We start from the raw sequence: 12132 nt of genomic DNA, 5'->3' as shown, positions 1-12132 counted from the left end.
CTGCTCAGCTAGAGAGCTGACCACTCCTCTTTCATTCTACAGGTCACTTCTAAAACATGGCCACTTTGGCCTGAATTCTCATCTGTTTACATATAAACAAAAGGCCTCTCAAAATCATTTTCATCTCAGTACCAACCCAGACTGATTGGAGCCCAGGCTAGTTTATTACCCCTCTGAAAAAAAATTAAGGACAGAGTATCCTTGAGCCAAGGAACAGCTTTTAGGAAAACGAGGACTAGCTTTGGGACAAATACCACTTCTCTCACTTTGTTTCTCTGCATAACTGCATTTTACCCATCTTCCCTGTCTTTTGTCTTGAAACTGCTCTGTTACTTGTCCTCAGCTCCGTGTCTTCTGGTTCATAGTTCTGCTACATGACATTTTGTCAAAGGTTTCTGAAAATCCAGATCTAGGCTAGATTAATGTTGTATGTGGATTATATGTGGAATTCTGGTCAGTTTACTGTCTCATTGAATTAATTTGATTGCCTGAAAGGTACATTGTTTTTCATGGATGTGTTGTTTTTTACAACTTTGTAACTGAAGAATAGCAACATTGTACACCTTTCACTGGACTCATGTATCCCTATACTTGTATACATATGACAATAAAATTTAATTCTAATTCTAATTTTTCCTTTAACAGAGTTCATATGTAAAGAGAGAGGATCAATATTTCATGAATCCTATTGCACTACTAACAAGGGTGTTGTCTTGTACACTGAGCTGTTATTTGACTTGTCATTGTAATTACATAAAATTGAATCCTTCCAGAATTGTGTATTCAATTCAGTGCACATAAAATTATCTTCCTTTAAGAATGCGCATTTAATCCGACTGAGCTTCCATTTTACACAGTAATTACTTTGAACCCCAAAAAAGCTGTTTACTTGGCACAGGCAAGAATGCTGTCATCAGCTGCCTGCAACAGGCTTTAGCATTCACCAGTGCATGTGCTGTTAGCATCACCTTATTTTCCCATACTGATGCCAGTGCTTTTGCAATGACTCATCTATGTTTAATGACAATTAGATTCTTGTCACACTCCCTTGCAGCTTCTTGTACAGATTCAGTCTGGGAAGGTGGAGAAATGCTCGCTTGGAAAGATGGGAAGCATCAATATAATTGCAGCATAATTAGATTGCAGCGCCATATTTGTAGCAGGCAGCTGCTGATGCTCTATACCTTGGTCATGATGTTATACTGCTGCGCCGAGTTCTTGCCTATACATGCTCATTGCTCTGGCTCATGATGGCGTTCACAATAAACACAACCTTATTTTCAAATAAAAAGGAGCTGATTCTTTATTTGAAAACTGCTTTACATAAAAATGTTGAATCTGTCTGAATAAACATCCCTTCAAAATAGTTGAATTTTGAAATTTTATTTTGTGGTTCATACATTTTCATTTGAAGCCAAATAATTAGAGGTTATTTTGGGGAAGACTTATTGTGTAGGCAGAAGGTTACCGCACATCATTTTTGAAAGCCTCAACATTTGAAATCCCAAATGGCTTTAGGTTAGGTTATTAAGAAAACCAATTCCGTGCTGGCCTTGACTTTCCAGAATGCTTCTCTATGAAAAGCCTGATATGATAGATGAATGATTAAAGGTGATGGATACTGTTTCTAACAGTAATACAGTTCATGTTGCTTGTGTCCCACTTATAACAGCTCCTGCACTTAATTTGGCGCACTCACTAATTAATATGATTCATTCTGCTTAATTTTACTAATATGAGCATCTACCAGTTTCAGTAAAGTAGTTCAAATCCTGAAGGAATAACGTTTTAAGATCAGTCGTAATTACAATTAATGTCTTTATTTTTACAACTTTAGCCAATTGACCAGATATCTTCATAGTGCAGTCAATCATTGACAAAATTTAATCCTTACTATAAAAGTTGTTAGTAATGATTGTTTTGTCACAATGACTACTGTTTAATTGTAATTCTTCATTTTAAGGCTTCAAGTATTTATTTGAAGTGAAGTAGATTTTGAATTGTATTATGGGTTTGCGTATCATTGACTTTATAGGCTAGCAAGTGCATTTTCATCAGATGCAGCAGGTATGCTGTGTGAGACAGTCAAAGCACTTAGTATGGAGGTGAGTGGAAAAGTCCAAGCATATGTTTGGTACAAGTAGAAGGTACATTATTGAAGTTTTAAACAAATTGCAAAGCCAGCAATGTTGTGACTGAAATCAACAAATAGTTTTGTTGCTAATGTGTTTCCCTTTGTGCCTTAAGCACTCAGGGCCAGTAAATTATACAACTTCCATTTATTTTCTTCTTTTAGAATTCCAGACCCAAACAAAGTGAGTTAAATTCAAATTTCTAGTCTGAACTGATTTTCTGGCAAACTGACTTCCTACTGAATTCAACAGTCAATGACAAAGTTGGAATGGTTGAGCAGGTGAAGGACCGTATTTCCCGAGAAGGTATAGGAATCTCAGTCTTTAAATTTATTTAAGGGATGGTGACGGAGGGTTATTTTTCAGACAGGAGACCTCTGACCAGTGGTGTATCCCAAGGATTCGTGCTGGATCTGCTTTTCATCATTTATATTTAATGATTTGGATATGAATATAGTTACTAAGTTTGGAGATGACACCAAAATTGATGGTATAGTAGACAATGAAGAAGGTTATCTCAGAGTTCAATGGGACCTTGATCAGCTGGACCGAGGAGTGGCAGATGGAATTTAGTTTAGATAAATATGAGGTGTTGCATTTGGTAAGGCAAATCAGGGCAGGACTGATTTTATGAAAGGATTGGACACTCTGGCAGGAGGAAACATATTTCCGCTGATGGGGGAGTGCCGAACCAGAGGACACAACTTAAAAATACGGGGTAGACCATTTAGGACAGAGATGAGGAGAAACTACTTCACCCAGAGAGTGGTGGCTGTGTGGAATGCTCTGCCCAGAGGGCAGTGGAGGCCCAGTCTCTGGATTCATTTAAGAAAGAATTGGATAGAGCTCTTAAAGATAGTGGAGTCAAGGGTTATGGAGATAAGGCTAGAACAGGATACTGATTGGGAATGATCAGCCATGATCATATTGAATGGCGGTGCAGGCTCGAAGGGCTGAATGGCCTACTCCTGCATCTATTGTCTATTGTCTATTGTCTATTGATGCAGTTAATGGCAAAGTCTTGGGGAGTGCTGCCGAACAAAGGGCCTTGGAGTGCAGGTGTGGAGTTACAGGTAGAAAGGATAATGAAAATGGTACTTGGCAAGCTTGCCTTCATCAGTCAGTGCATTGAGTATAGGAGTTTTTTAGATTAGATTACTTACAATGTGGAAACAGGCCTTTCGGCCCTACAAGTCCACACCGACCTGCCGAAGCGCAACCCACCCAGACCCATTCCCCTACATTGACCCCTTCACCTAACACTACGGGCAATTTTAGCATGGCCAATTCACCTAACCTGCACATTTTTGGATTGTGGGAGGAAACCGGAGCACCCGGAGGAAACCCACGCAGACTCGGGGAGAATGTGCAAACTCCACACAGAGAGTCGCCTGAAGCGGGAATTGAACCTGTGTCCCGGGCGCTGTTTTAGAATACCACATTCTGTTCTCGTTCTGGTCTCCCCGATGTAGAAAAGATATTCTTCAGAAAAGGTTTACAGGCTCTAACAGGTTTATTGTAAATAAGATCTTGATTGTGGCTATTATTAATTGCTATAAATTAAAAATTTCCTTTAAGTAAGGAAGTTTACCATACACGAGACTGCATACCCACAGAAACATAGATGACTATTAACTATCTCTGTGATTTCCTCACAAGCCACCTTGTTCAAGGGCAATTAGGGACGCCCAGCAAATATAGACCTCAGCAGTGATGTGAGTATCATTGGCATCAGAAGAATTTACGAGCTGGTTCCTGTTTGTTGACTTCTACTTTGAGAATGAGGTTGAGATCTTTGCAAGTTTTCCTGCTTTGCATTAAACATGGCTGATTGAGAATAAAATGCACAATTTTTGAGATGTCCCCTATCTTTGTGCCAGCAGATATTTGACATGGGGATTGATGGACCTTATAGTTTGCTAAAATGGAGACTATAGGACAATTGCTTTACAGCCGTTTAATTCCATTGGATAGTGTTGTGGTTGCTGCTTCTGTGCCTAATTTAAATGTATGATGGATGTTAGCTTCAATGTTAGTGCTCTAATTTGATTTTCAGTTTTTGTGATGTCTCCAGGAATGTGTTTGTTTTCTGTAAGGATTCTTTTGGAAGCAGTTGATCACTGCTTTAAAATGTTGGCTTTTTAAAGATATCCACTCTTTTAAAACAATTATTGTGATTGCAGCCATAGCATTGGATGGTGAACCTCCTTTCTATCTGTGGAGCTCAGTGCCATGCAGGCACCTTATGAAAGGTCATGTCTTTACTAGAAGAAAATGAGGACTGCAGATGCTGGAGATCAGTGGAGGTGTGTGGTGTTGGAAAAGCACAGTCGTTCAGGCAGCATCCGAGGAGCTGGGGAATCGATGTTTCAGGCATAAGCCCTTCATCAAGAATGAGGCTTGTGCGCCAAGGGGCCTGAGAGATAAATGGGAGGGGCATGAGGCTGGGGGGAAGCCAGCTGAGAATACCATAAGTAGATGAAGGTGGGGATGAAAGTGGTAGGTCAGAGAGGAGGGTGGAGCATAGAGGTGGAAAGGAAGATGGATAGGTAGGACAAGTCACGAGGGCAGTGCCGAGTTGGATCTGGGATAAGCTGGTGGGGAGGGGAAATGGAGAAACTGGTGAATTGCACATTGATCCCATTTGGTTGGAAGGTCCCAAGGCGGAAGATGAGGTATTCTTCCTCCACTTTTCAGGTGATTAGGGTTTGGCGATGGAAGAGGCCCAGGAACTGCATGTCCTTGGCGGAATGGGAGGGGGACTTAAAATTTCCAGCCACTGGGTGGTGGGGTTTGTTAGTGAGGGTGTCTCAAAGATGTTCTCTGAAACAATCCGCAAGTTGGCGTCCTGTCTCCCCAATGTAGAGGAGACCACATCGAGTGCAACGGATACAGTAGGTGACGTGTGTGCAAGTACAGGCAAATTTCTGTCGGATGTGGAAGGATCCTTTGGGGCCTTGGATGGAGGTAAAGGGGGAGGTGTGGGCGCAGGTTTGCACTTCTTCGGGTGCCGGGGAAGGTGCCAGGAGGGAGGGTGGGTTGGTATGGGGTGTGGACCTGACAAGAGAGTCGCGGAGGAGAATGGTCCCTCCGAAACACAGATAGAGGTGGAGAGGGAGATATATCTCTGGTGATGGGGTCTGTTTATAGGTGGTGGAAATGGCGGAGGATGATGCGAGATATCCAGACTCTGGATGATACAATTACAATGAAGGAACAGTAAATTAGTTCCAAGTCAAAATTGCTTGTATTTTTTGTATGGAAAATAATAAATAGTGGTGTTCCCATGTGTCTGTTGCCCTTGTCCTTTGTGTGTTTAGTAGACTACTGATGGAGTCTGAATGAGTGCTGCAGTATACCCTGCAGACAGTACATATTGCAGTCACTGTGGATTTGAGTATCTGTTTTGCATTCGTGGCTGATAGATGAAGCTGGCTACCTTGTTCTGTTTGTGAGCTTGTTGACTTTTTTTTTGTAGTTGACCACATCCAATTACATGGAGGGTATTCCTTCACAGTCCTAACTTGTAGCTTGTAGATGGTGGACAGGAAATGGGAGACAACTGGAAAGTTATTCATTGCATGATTCCCAGCCTCTGACCTTCTCTTATAGCCACAGTATTTATATTGCTGATCCAGCTTAGTTTTTGGTCAATTGTAATCCCCTGGATGTTGGCAGTGATAGATTCAGTGATGGTAATGGCATTTGATGACATGGAAGATATTTTCTTTTGGAGATGGTCATTGCTCAGTCCTGGTGTGTCATGGAAAATTGTTATATTCTCTCTTGTCGGAGATGGTCATCACCCAGACCTGTTGTGGCATGAATGATACTTTCTACCTGCCAATCCAAAAGTGAATGTTGCTTAGGTCTTGCTACATTTGGCAGCAGTATATGAGAAGTTGCAAATGATATTGAACATTGTGCAATCATCAGTGAATAATCCTGCCTCTGACCTTATAATGGAGAAAAAGTTATTCATGAAGCAACTAAAATTGATTGGGTCAAGGGAACGTGGTGATGTACTGGAATGGAGATGACTGGCCTCCAACACCTAAAACCATCTTCTTTTGTGCTTGGTATGACTCCAACCAGCAGATAGTTTTCCACTGATTCTGATTGTTTTTAGTTTTGCTCAGGCTTCTTGATATCACACCTGTTTGAATGGTGCTGTGATATTGAGGGCAGTAATCTGCCCTCCAGAGCTCAACTCTTTTGTCCATGTTTGAATCAAGGTTGTAATGAATTCAGGAGCTAAATTGCTCTTGTGGAGCCTAAGCTGAGCATTGGTGTGCAGGTTATTCTTTTGCAAATGCTATTTGATTGCAGTATCAGTGATTCCTTCTATCACTTTGCTGAGGTCTGATAGTAGACCGAAGGGCAGCAATTGGTAAATTTGGTTTTGCTCTGCTGTTTGTTGATGGGATTTACCTAGGTTATTTTCCACATTGTTGTGTAGCTATCAAAATTGTAGCTGAACTGAAACAGATTTATTAGGTTTGCAGTTGAGACTGTGGTGCTGGAAAAGCACAGCAGGTCAGGCAGCATCCGAGGAGCAGGAGAGTCTATGTTTTGGGTATAAGTTGACTCTCTGCTTCTTGGAAGCTGCTTGACCTGCTGTGCTTTTCTAGCACAACACTCGCAACTCTAATCTTTAGCATCTGCAGTCCTCACTTTAGCCTTATTAGGTTTGCAGCCATTTCTGAAGTTCAAGCCCTCATGTTGTCAGGTTCCATTGCTTTTCTGGGATGCTGTACTTTCAACTGTTTATTGATATCATGTATAGAGTCATAGAGATGTACAACATGGAAACAGACCCTTTGGTCCAACCGAGTGAATCAGCATCTGTGATGCTGGGAACTTCTGGAAGAGACTGAAATGAATCATCTATTCCATACTTCTGCCTGAAGATGGATGAAAATGTTTTTGTCACACCTTTTGCATTGATGAGCTGGGCTTCCTGTTGCTGAGTATGTTTATGTATTCTCCTGTTCTTATTCTTGTTTAATTGCTCAGCATCATTTATGATCTGATGTGGCAGGACCGCAGAGTTTAAATTTGGTCTGTTATCTGTGGGATTGTTTTGTCCTGTCAATTGCATGCAGTTTATGCTTTATGGCATCCATGTTGTTGCTTCACCAGATTGACACCATATTTTTAGGTATGCCTGGTGCTGCTCCTGGCGTGCTCTTTCGCATTCTTCATTGAGCTAGGGTTGATCTTCTAGCCTGGTGATAATGGTCAAGTTGGGGGATATACCAAACCATGAAGGTACCGTTTGATTTGCCACCTCATGGGGGCCCAGTTTTGAGGAGTTAGATTTGTTCAAACTTTGTTCTATGTAGCACAAATGGCGGTGCCTCCTGATACGATGGTATCCTAAATATGAAGATAGAACATGGCCTCCATAATGAATGTGCCATGGTCATTTTTATCGATGCTTTATTCAACAGATGAATCTGTAACAGATAAAGATAAGTTTTTCCCTTGCTTCCTTTCAAGATATAGTTTAGCAGCTATGTTAATTGAGACTCAGTAGCTTGGTCAGTGTTGGTGCTGCTGAGTCACTCTTGCTGATGGACTTTGCAGTCCCCTACTCATTCTGTACATTCCGTGCACTTGCTACCAATTGTCCTTTCTCAAAATGGTGTTCGACATGGAAAATTACTGATTCATTAGTTGAAGGACAGGGCTTGGTGTCAGTGAGTTGAAAGTTTCCTACCCCTGTTTGAACACATGCTAGAAGACTTCACGGAATCAGAAGTTCATCTTGGGCGTCTCCAGGTAGCTCCTTCCCGATTGTGTGTTATCACTATCTGCTCTGCCATAAATAGGAAATGTGAAGGTGGGAAATTACAGCCATCAAGTTTAAGGCAATTTATGCCTGAACTCCATGAAATCTACCCTGTACTGTCATGATTTGGAGATGCCGGTGTTGGACTGCGGTGTACAAAGTTAAAAATCACACAACACCAGGTTATAGTCCAACAGGTTTAATTGGAAGCACACTAGCTTTCGGAGCGATGCTCCTTCATCAGGTGATTGACAATCACCTGAGAAAGGAGCGTCGCTCCGAAAGCTAGTGTGCTTCCAATTAAACCTGTTGGACTATAACCTGGTGTTGTGTGATTTTTAACTCTGTACTGTCATGTGTGAGTTGGTGCAGTATGAGGGACAGTGTAATTACTGAGCAGAGATTCTGGGGGCAAACTGATTTTTGAGTGGGTGCCATTGATATGCAAAGTGCATCTTCTAAGATACCACTTCTCCTTACTTCCAACACTTTTAAAATGTTTGTGAGAAAAACAGATTGTCCAGTTCAACTTCCCCACCCTTGCCAACCATGATAAGGAGTTGGAGTAATATTTGTTTCATTTAACTTTTAATTATTTATTTAGATGTGGCCAATATTGGTGCCAGTCCATACTTCACATTGCAGATTCAAGTTCCAAAATGGATACAAAGATGCTGGGCAAGATGCCTGCTCTATTTTACATTTACCCCACTGTCCTGAAAACACACGTAGCGTGACCATATAGTATCCAGCTAATATTTGTTAATTTGTGTTGTAAAGATGCTATGTGCAGTCTTGTTGTCTCTTATTTATTAAAAAATAAACCCAAATAAAGCTGGGAAATCTGATTTCAAAGGGAAGATGACTTTGGATTTTGTCTGTCAATCTAAATAATTATTTGTTTGATCTATCTCGCCATAGAATTTGATGACATAACTACAGAATGTGTAGCCCAATATAGCACATGTAATGTGTGGAATAATGATATATATCCTTTAACATTTGAAATATTATGAACATTATTTAGATTGATTATAAATCAATCAATCAATATTTGTAAATTTTGAGAACAATTCAAAGGTATTAAATAAATGTTTTATTTTGAGTATAATGGCACTCTTTTCCCTTTTCACAGTTGTGTTGAACACTATTATTTACAAATTTGCCAAACCAAATCATGTTCTCAGTGTTATTTTTGTTATTTTTCAGGGCTCTTTGAAAAACAGACAATATACTGCTACCTTACCCCATGAATTCATCTATGAGCTAAAATCTGGCATTGCAGATGAAAGACTTTGTAGTTTTCTGGAATCCCTCCGCGTATCCTTGACCAGCAATCCTATCAGGTAAAGAAGATATATTACGTGTTTGGATCAGGCACTTGTAGAATGTTATAGAGTCATAGAGATGTACAGCACAGAAACAGACCCTACAGTGCAACTTGTCCAATGCTGACCAGATATCCTAACCTAATCTAATCCCATTTGCCAGCATTTAGCCCATATCCCTCTAAATCCTTCCTATTCATATACTCATCCAGACGCCTTTTAAGTTCTCTAATTGTACCAACCTCCACCACCACTTCTTCTGGCAGCTCATTCCATACACACACCACCCTCTGTATGAAAACGTTGCCCCTTAGGTCCCTTTTATGTTTTTCTCCTCTCACCCTAATCCTATGCCCTCTCGTTTTAGAATCCCCCATCCTCAGGAAAAAGATCTTGTCTATCTATCCGTGCCTCTCATGATTTTATAAACCTCCGCAACGCTATCCCTCAGCCTCCAATGCTCCAGGGAAAACAGCCCTAGCCTGTTCAGCCTCTCCTTACAGCTAAAATCCTCTAACCCTGGCAACATTCTTGTAAATCTTTTCTGAATCCTTTCAAGTTTTACAATGTTCTTCTGATAGGAAAGAGACCAGAATTGCATGCATGATTTCAAAAGTGGCTTAACCAACGTCATGTATAGCTACAATATTACCTCCCAACTCCCAAACTCAGTGCTCTGACCAATAAAGGAAAGCATACCAAATACCTTCTTCACTATCCTATCGACCTGCGACTCTTCTCTTTAAGGAGCTATGAACCTGCACTCCAAGGTCTCTTTATTCAGCAACACTCCCTCGGACCTTACCATTAAGTGTATAAGTCCTGCTAAGATTTGCTTTCCCAAATTGCAGCAACTCACATTTATCTAAATTAAACTCCATCTGCCATTTCTCAGCCCATTGGCCCATCTGGTCAAGATCCTGTTGTAATCTGAGGTGACCTTCTTCGCTGTTCACTACACCTCCAATTTTGGTGTCATCTGCAAACTTACTAATTATACCTCTTGTGCTCACATCCAAATCATTTATATAAATGTTGAAAAGTAGTGGACCCAGCACCGATCCTTGTGGCACTCCACTGGTCACAGGCCTCCAGTCTGAAAAACAACCCTCCACAACCACCCTGTCTTCTGCCTTTGATTCAGTTCTGTATCCAAATGGCTAGTTCTCCCTGTATTCCATGAGATCTAACCTTGCTAATCAGTCTCCCATGGGAACCTTGTCGCACACCCTACTGAAGTCCAAATAGATCACATTCATTGCTCTGCCATTATCAATCCTCTTTGTTATTTTTTCAAAAAACTCAATCAAGATCCTGGGAGATGATCTCCCACATTTCTTAACTTGATCACTGTCGCCTTGCTCGCTTGTGCAGCCACTCTATACCACTTTGCAACCATATTACAACTACCTCAAAGCTTACTTTCTTACCTTGCTTAGTGTCATCAGCAAAATTGGTTGCATTGCAATCAGTTCTTGTTCAACTCTGCAAGCCCAAAAGTGCACCATTTTAGTATTCTTTTTGTTCTCTTTACTAATTCTCAATTCCTGCTAGCATATTTTCCTAATCACTTAAACCATAGCCTGTTTAATTATCTATTTTGTGTCATGTTTTTTGGCCCATTGAGACTTTTTGGCCCATTGTGCCCTTGCCAGTCATCAAACTCCTATCTACTCTCATCCCATTTCCCAGCATTTGGCTCGCAGCCTTGTGTGCCTTGGCATTTGAAATGCTTGTCTAAATACTCTGTAAATGATGGGATAGTTCTGACTTCTGTAACCATTTCAGGCAATGAATTCCAGATACCCACCACTAATTTCTCCTTAAATTCTCTCCAAACCTACTGCCGCTTAACTTAAATCTATTTTTAACTTCCTCTTAATTGACTCCTCTAGCAAGTGGAAATGTTTCTTCCTATTGATCCTATCTATACCTCTTATAATGGGGTAGATCTTGATCAAGTCCCTATCTGGCTTCTCTACTGCATGTAACACAACTCCAGCCGGTGTAATCTTTCTTTAGAGCTGAAATGCTCCAGCTCAGGCAGGATCCTGGCAAATCTCCTCTGTACTCTCTCCAATGCAATCATATCTTTCTTGTAGTGTGGTGACCAGAACAGTAGACCAGCTGTGGCCTAGCCATTATACAAACAGCTCTTTCATAACTTCTTGTTTTCCATGCCTCGACTAAATAAGGCAATTATCTCAGATGCTTTCTTTACCACCCTATCCACCAGTCCTGCAGCCTTCAAGAATCTATGTACAAGTACACCAAGGTTCCACTAACCCTCAGTACTACCCAGATTCCTACCATTCACAATATACTCCCATACACTGTGAGATCCCAAGGGCTGTGACCCATGCAGTACCTTGTCTAAAGCCTTCTTGAAGTCCAGGCAGATTACATTGAGGCCAAAACATTGGATCATTCCAAGAAGGAGTTGGATATAGCACCTGGCATACATAGTAGCTGTGAGCGGCACATTGTCAGAAAGATGTAAACATGTTATGTAAAGATGTTATCAGAAAGATGTGGGCGGCACAGTGACCCAGTGGTTAGCACTGCTGCCTCACAGCACCAGGGTCCCAGGTTCAATTCCAGCCTTGGGTGACTGTCTGTGGGTTTCCTCTGGGTGCTCCAGTTTCCTCCCACAGTCCAAAGATGTGCAGGTCAGATGAATTGGCCATGTTAAATTGCCCATAGTGTTAGGTGCATTAGTCAGAGGAGGGTGGGTTGCTCTTCAGAGGGTCGGTGTGAACTTGTTGGGCCGAAGGGCCTGTTTCTGCGCTGTAGGGAATCTAATCTAGAACGTTGAAGAGAGTGCAGAAGCAATTTATGAGAATGGTTCCAGGGATGAGGAACCTTTGTTATGAAGATA

At 41.3% G+C, this 12132-nt stretch overlaps 1 protein-coding gene across 3 annotated transcripts in view; it reads left to right on the top strand.

Annotated features, from left to right (window-relative positions):
* The window catches only part of LOC140481653 (protein diaphanous homolog 3-like), a 604739-nt gene that overhangs the window by 134027 nt on the left and 458580 nt on the right, over positions 1 to 12132 (top strand). For all 3 annotated transcript variants that reach the window (XM_072578185.1, XM_072578184.1, XM_072578186.1), the window contains exon 5: positions 9136 to 9272. In XM_072578185.1, the coding sequence (XP_072434286.1) occupies positions 9136 to 9272 (137 nt within the window). The remainder of the gene's footprint in view (positions 1 to 9135; positions 9273 to 12132) is intronic.

This window comes from Chiloscyllium punctatum, chromosome 9, assembly GCF_047496795.1.
Source record: "Chiloscyllium punctatum isolate Juve2018m chromosome 9, sChiPun1.3, whole genome shotgun sequence".
Classification (NCBI taxonomy): Eukaryota; Metazoa; Chordata; class Chondrichthyes; order Orectolobiformes; family Hemiscylliidae; genus Chiloscyllium; species Chiloscyllium punctatum.
Note: the sequence above shows the minus strand (reverse complement) of the source record. Positions and strands in the feature narration are given on the sequence as shown.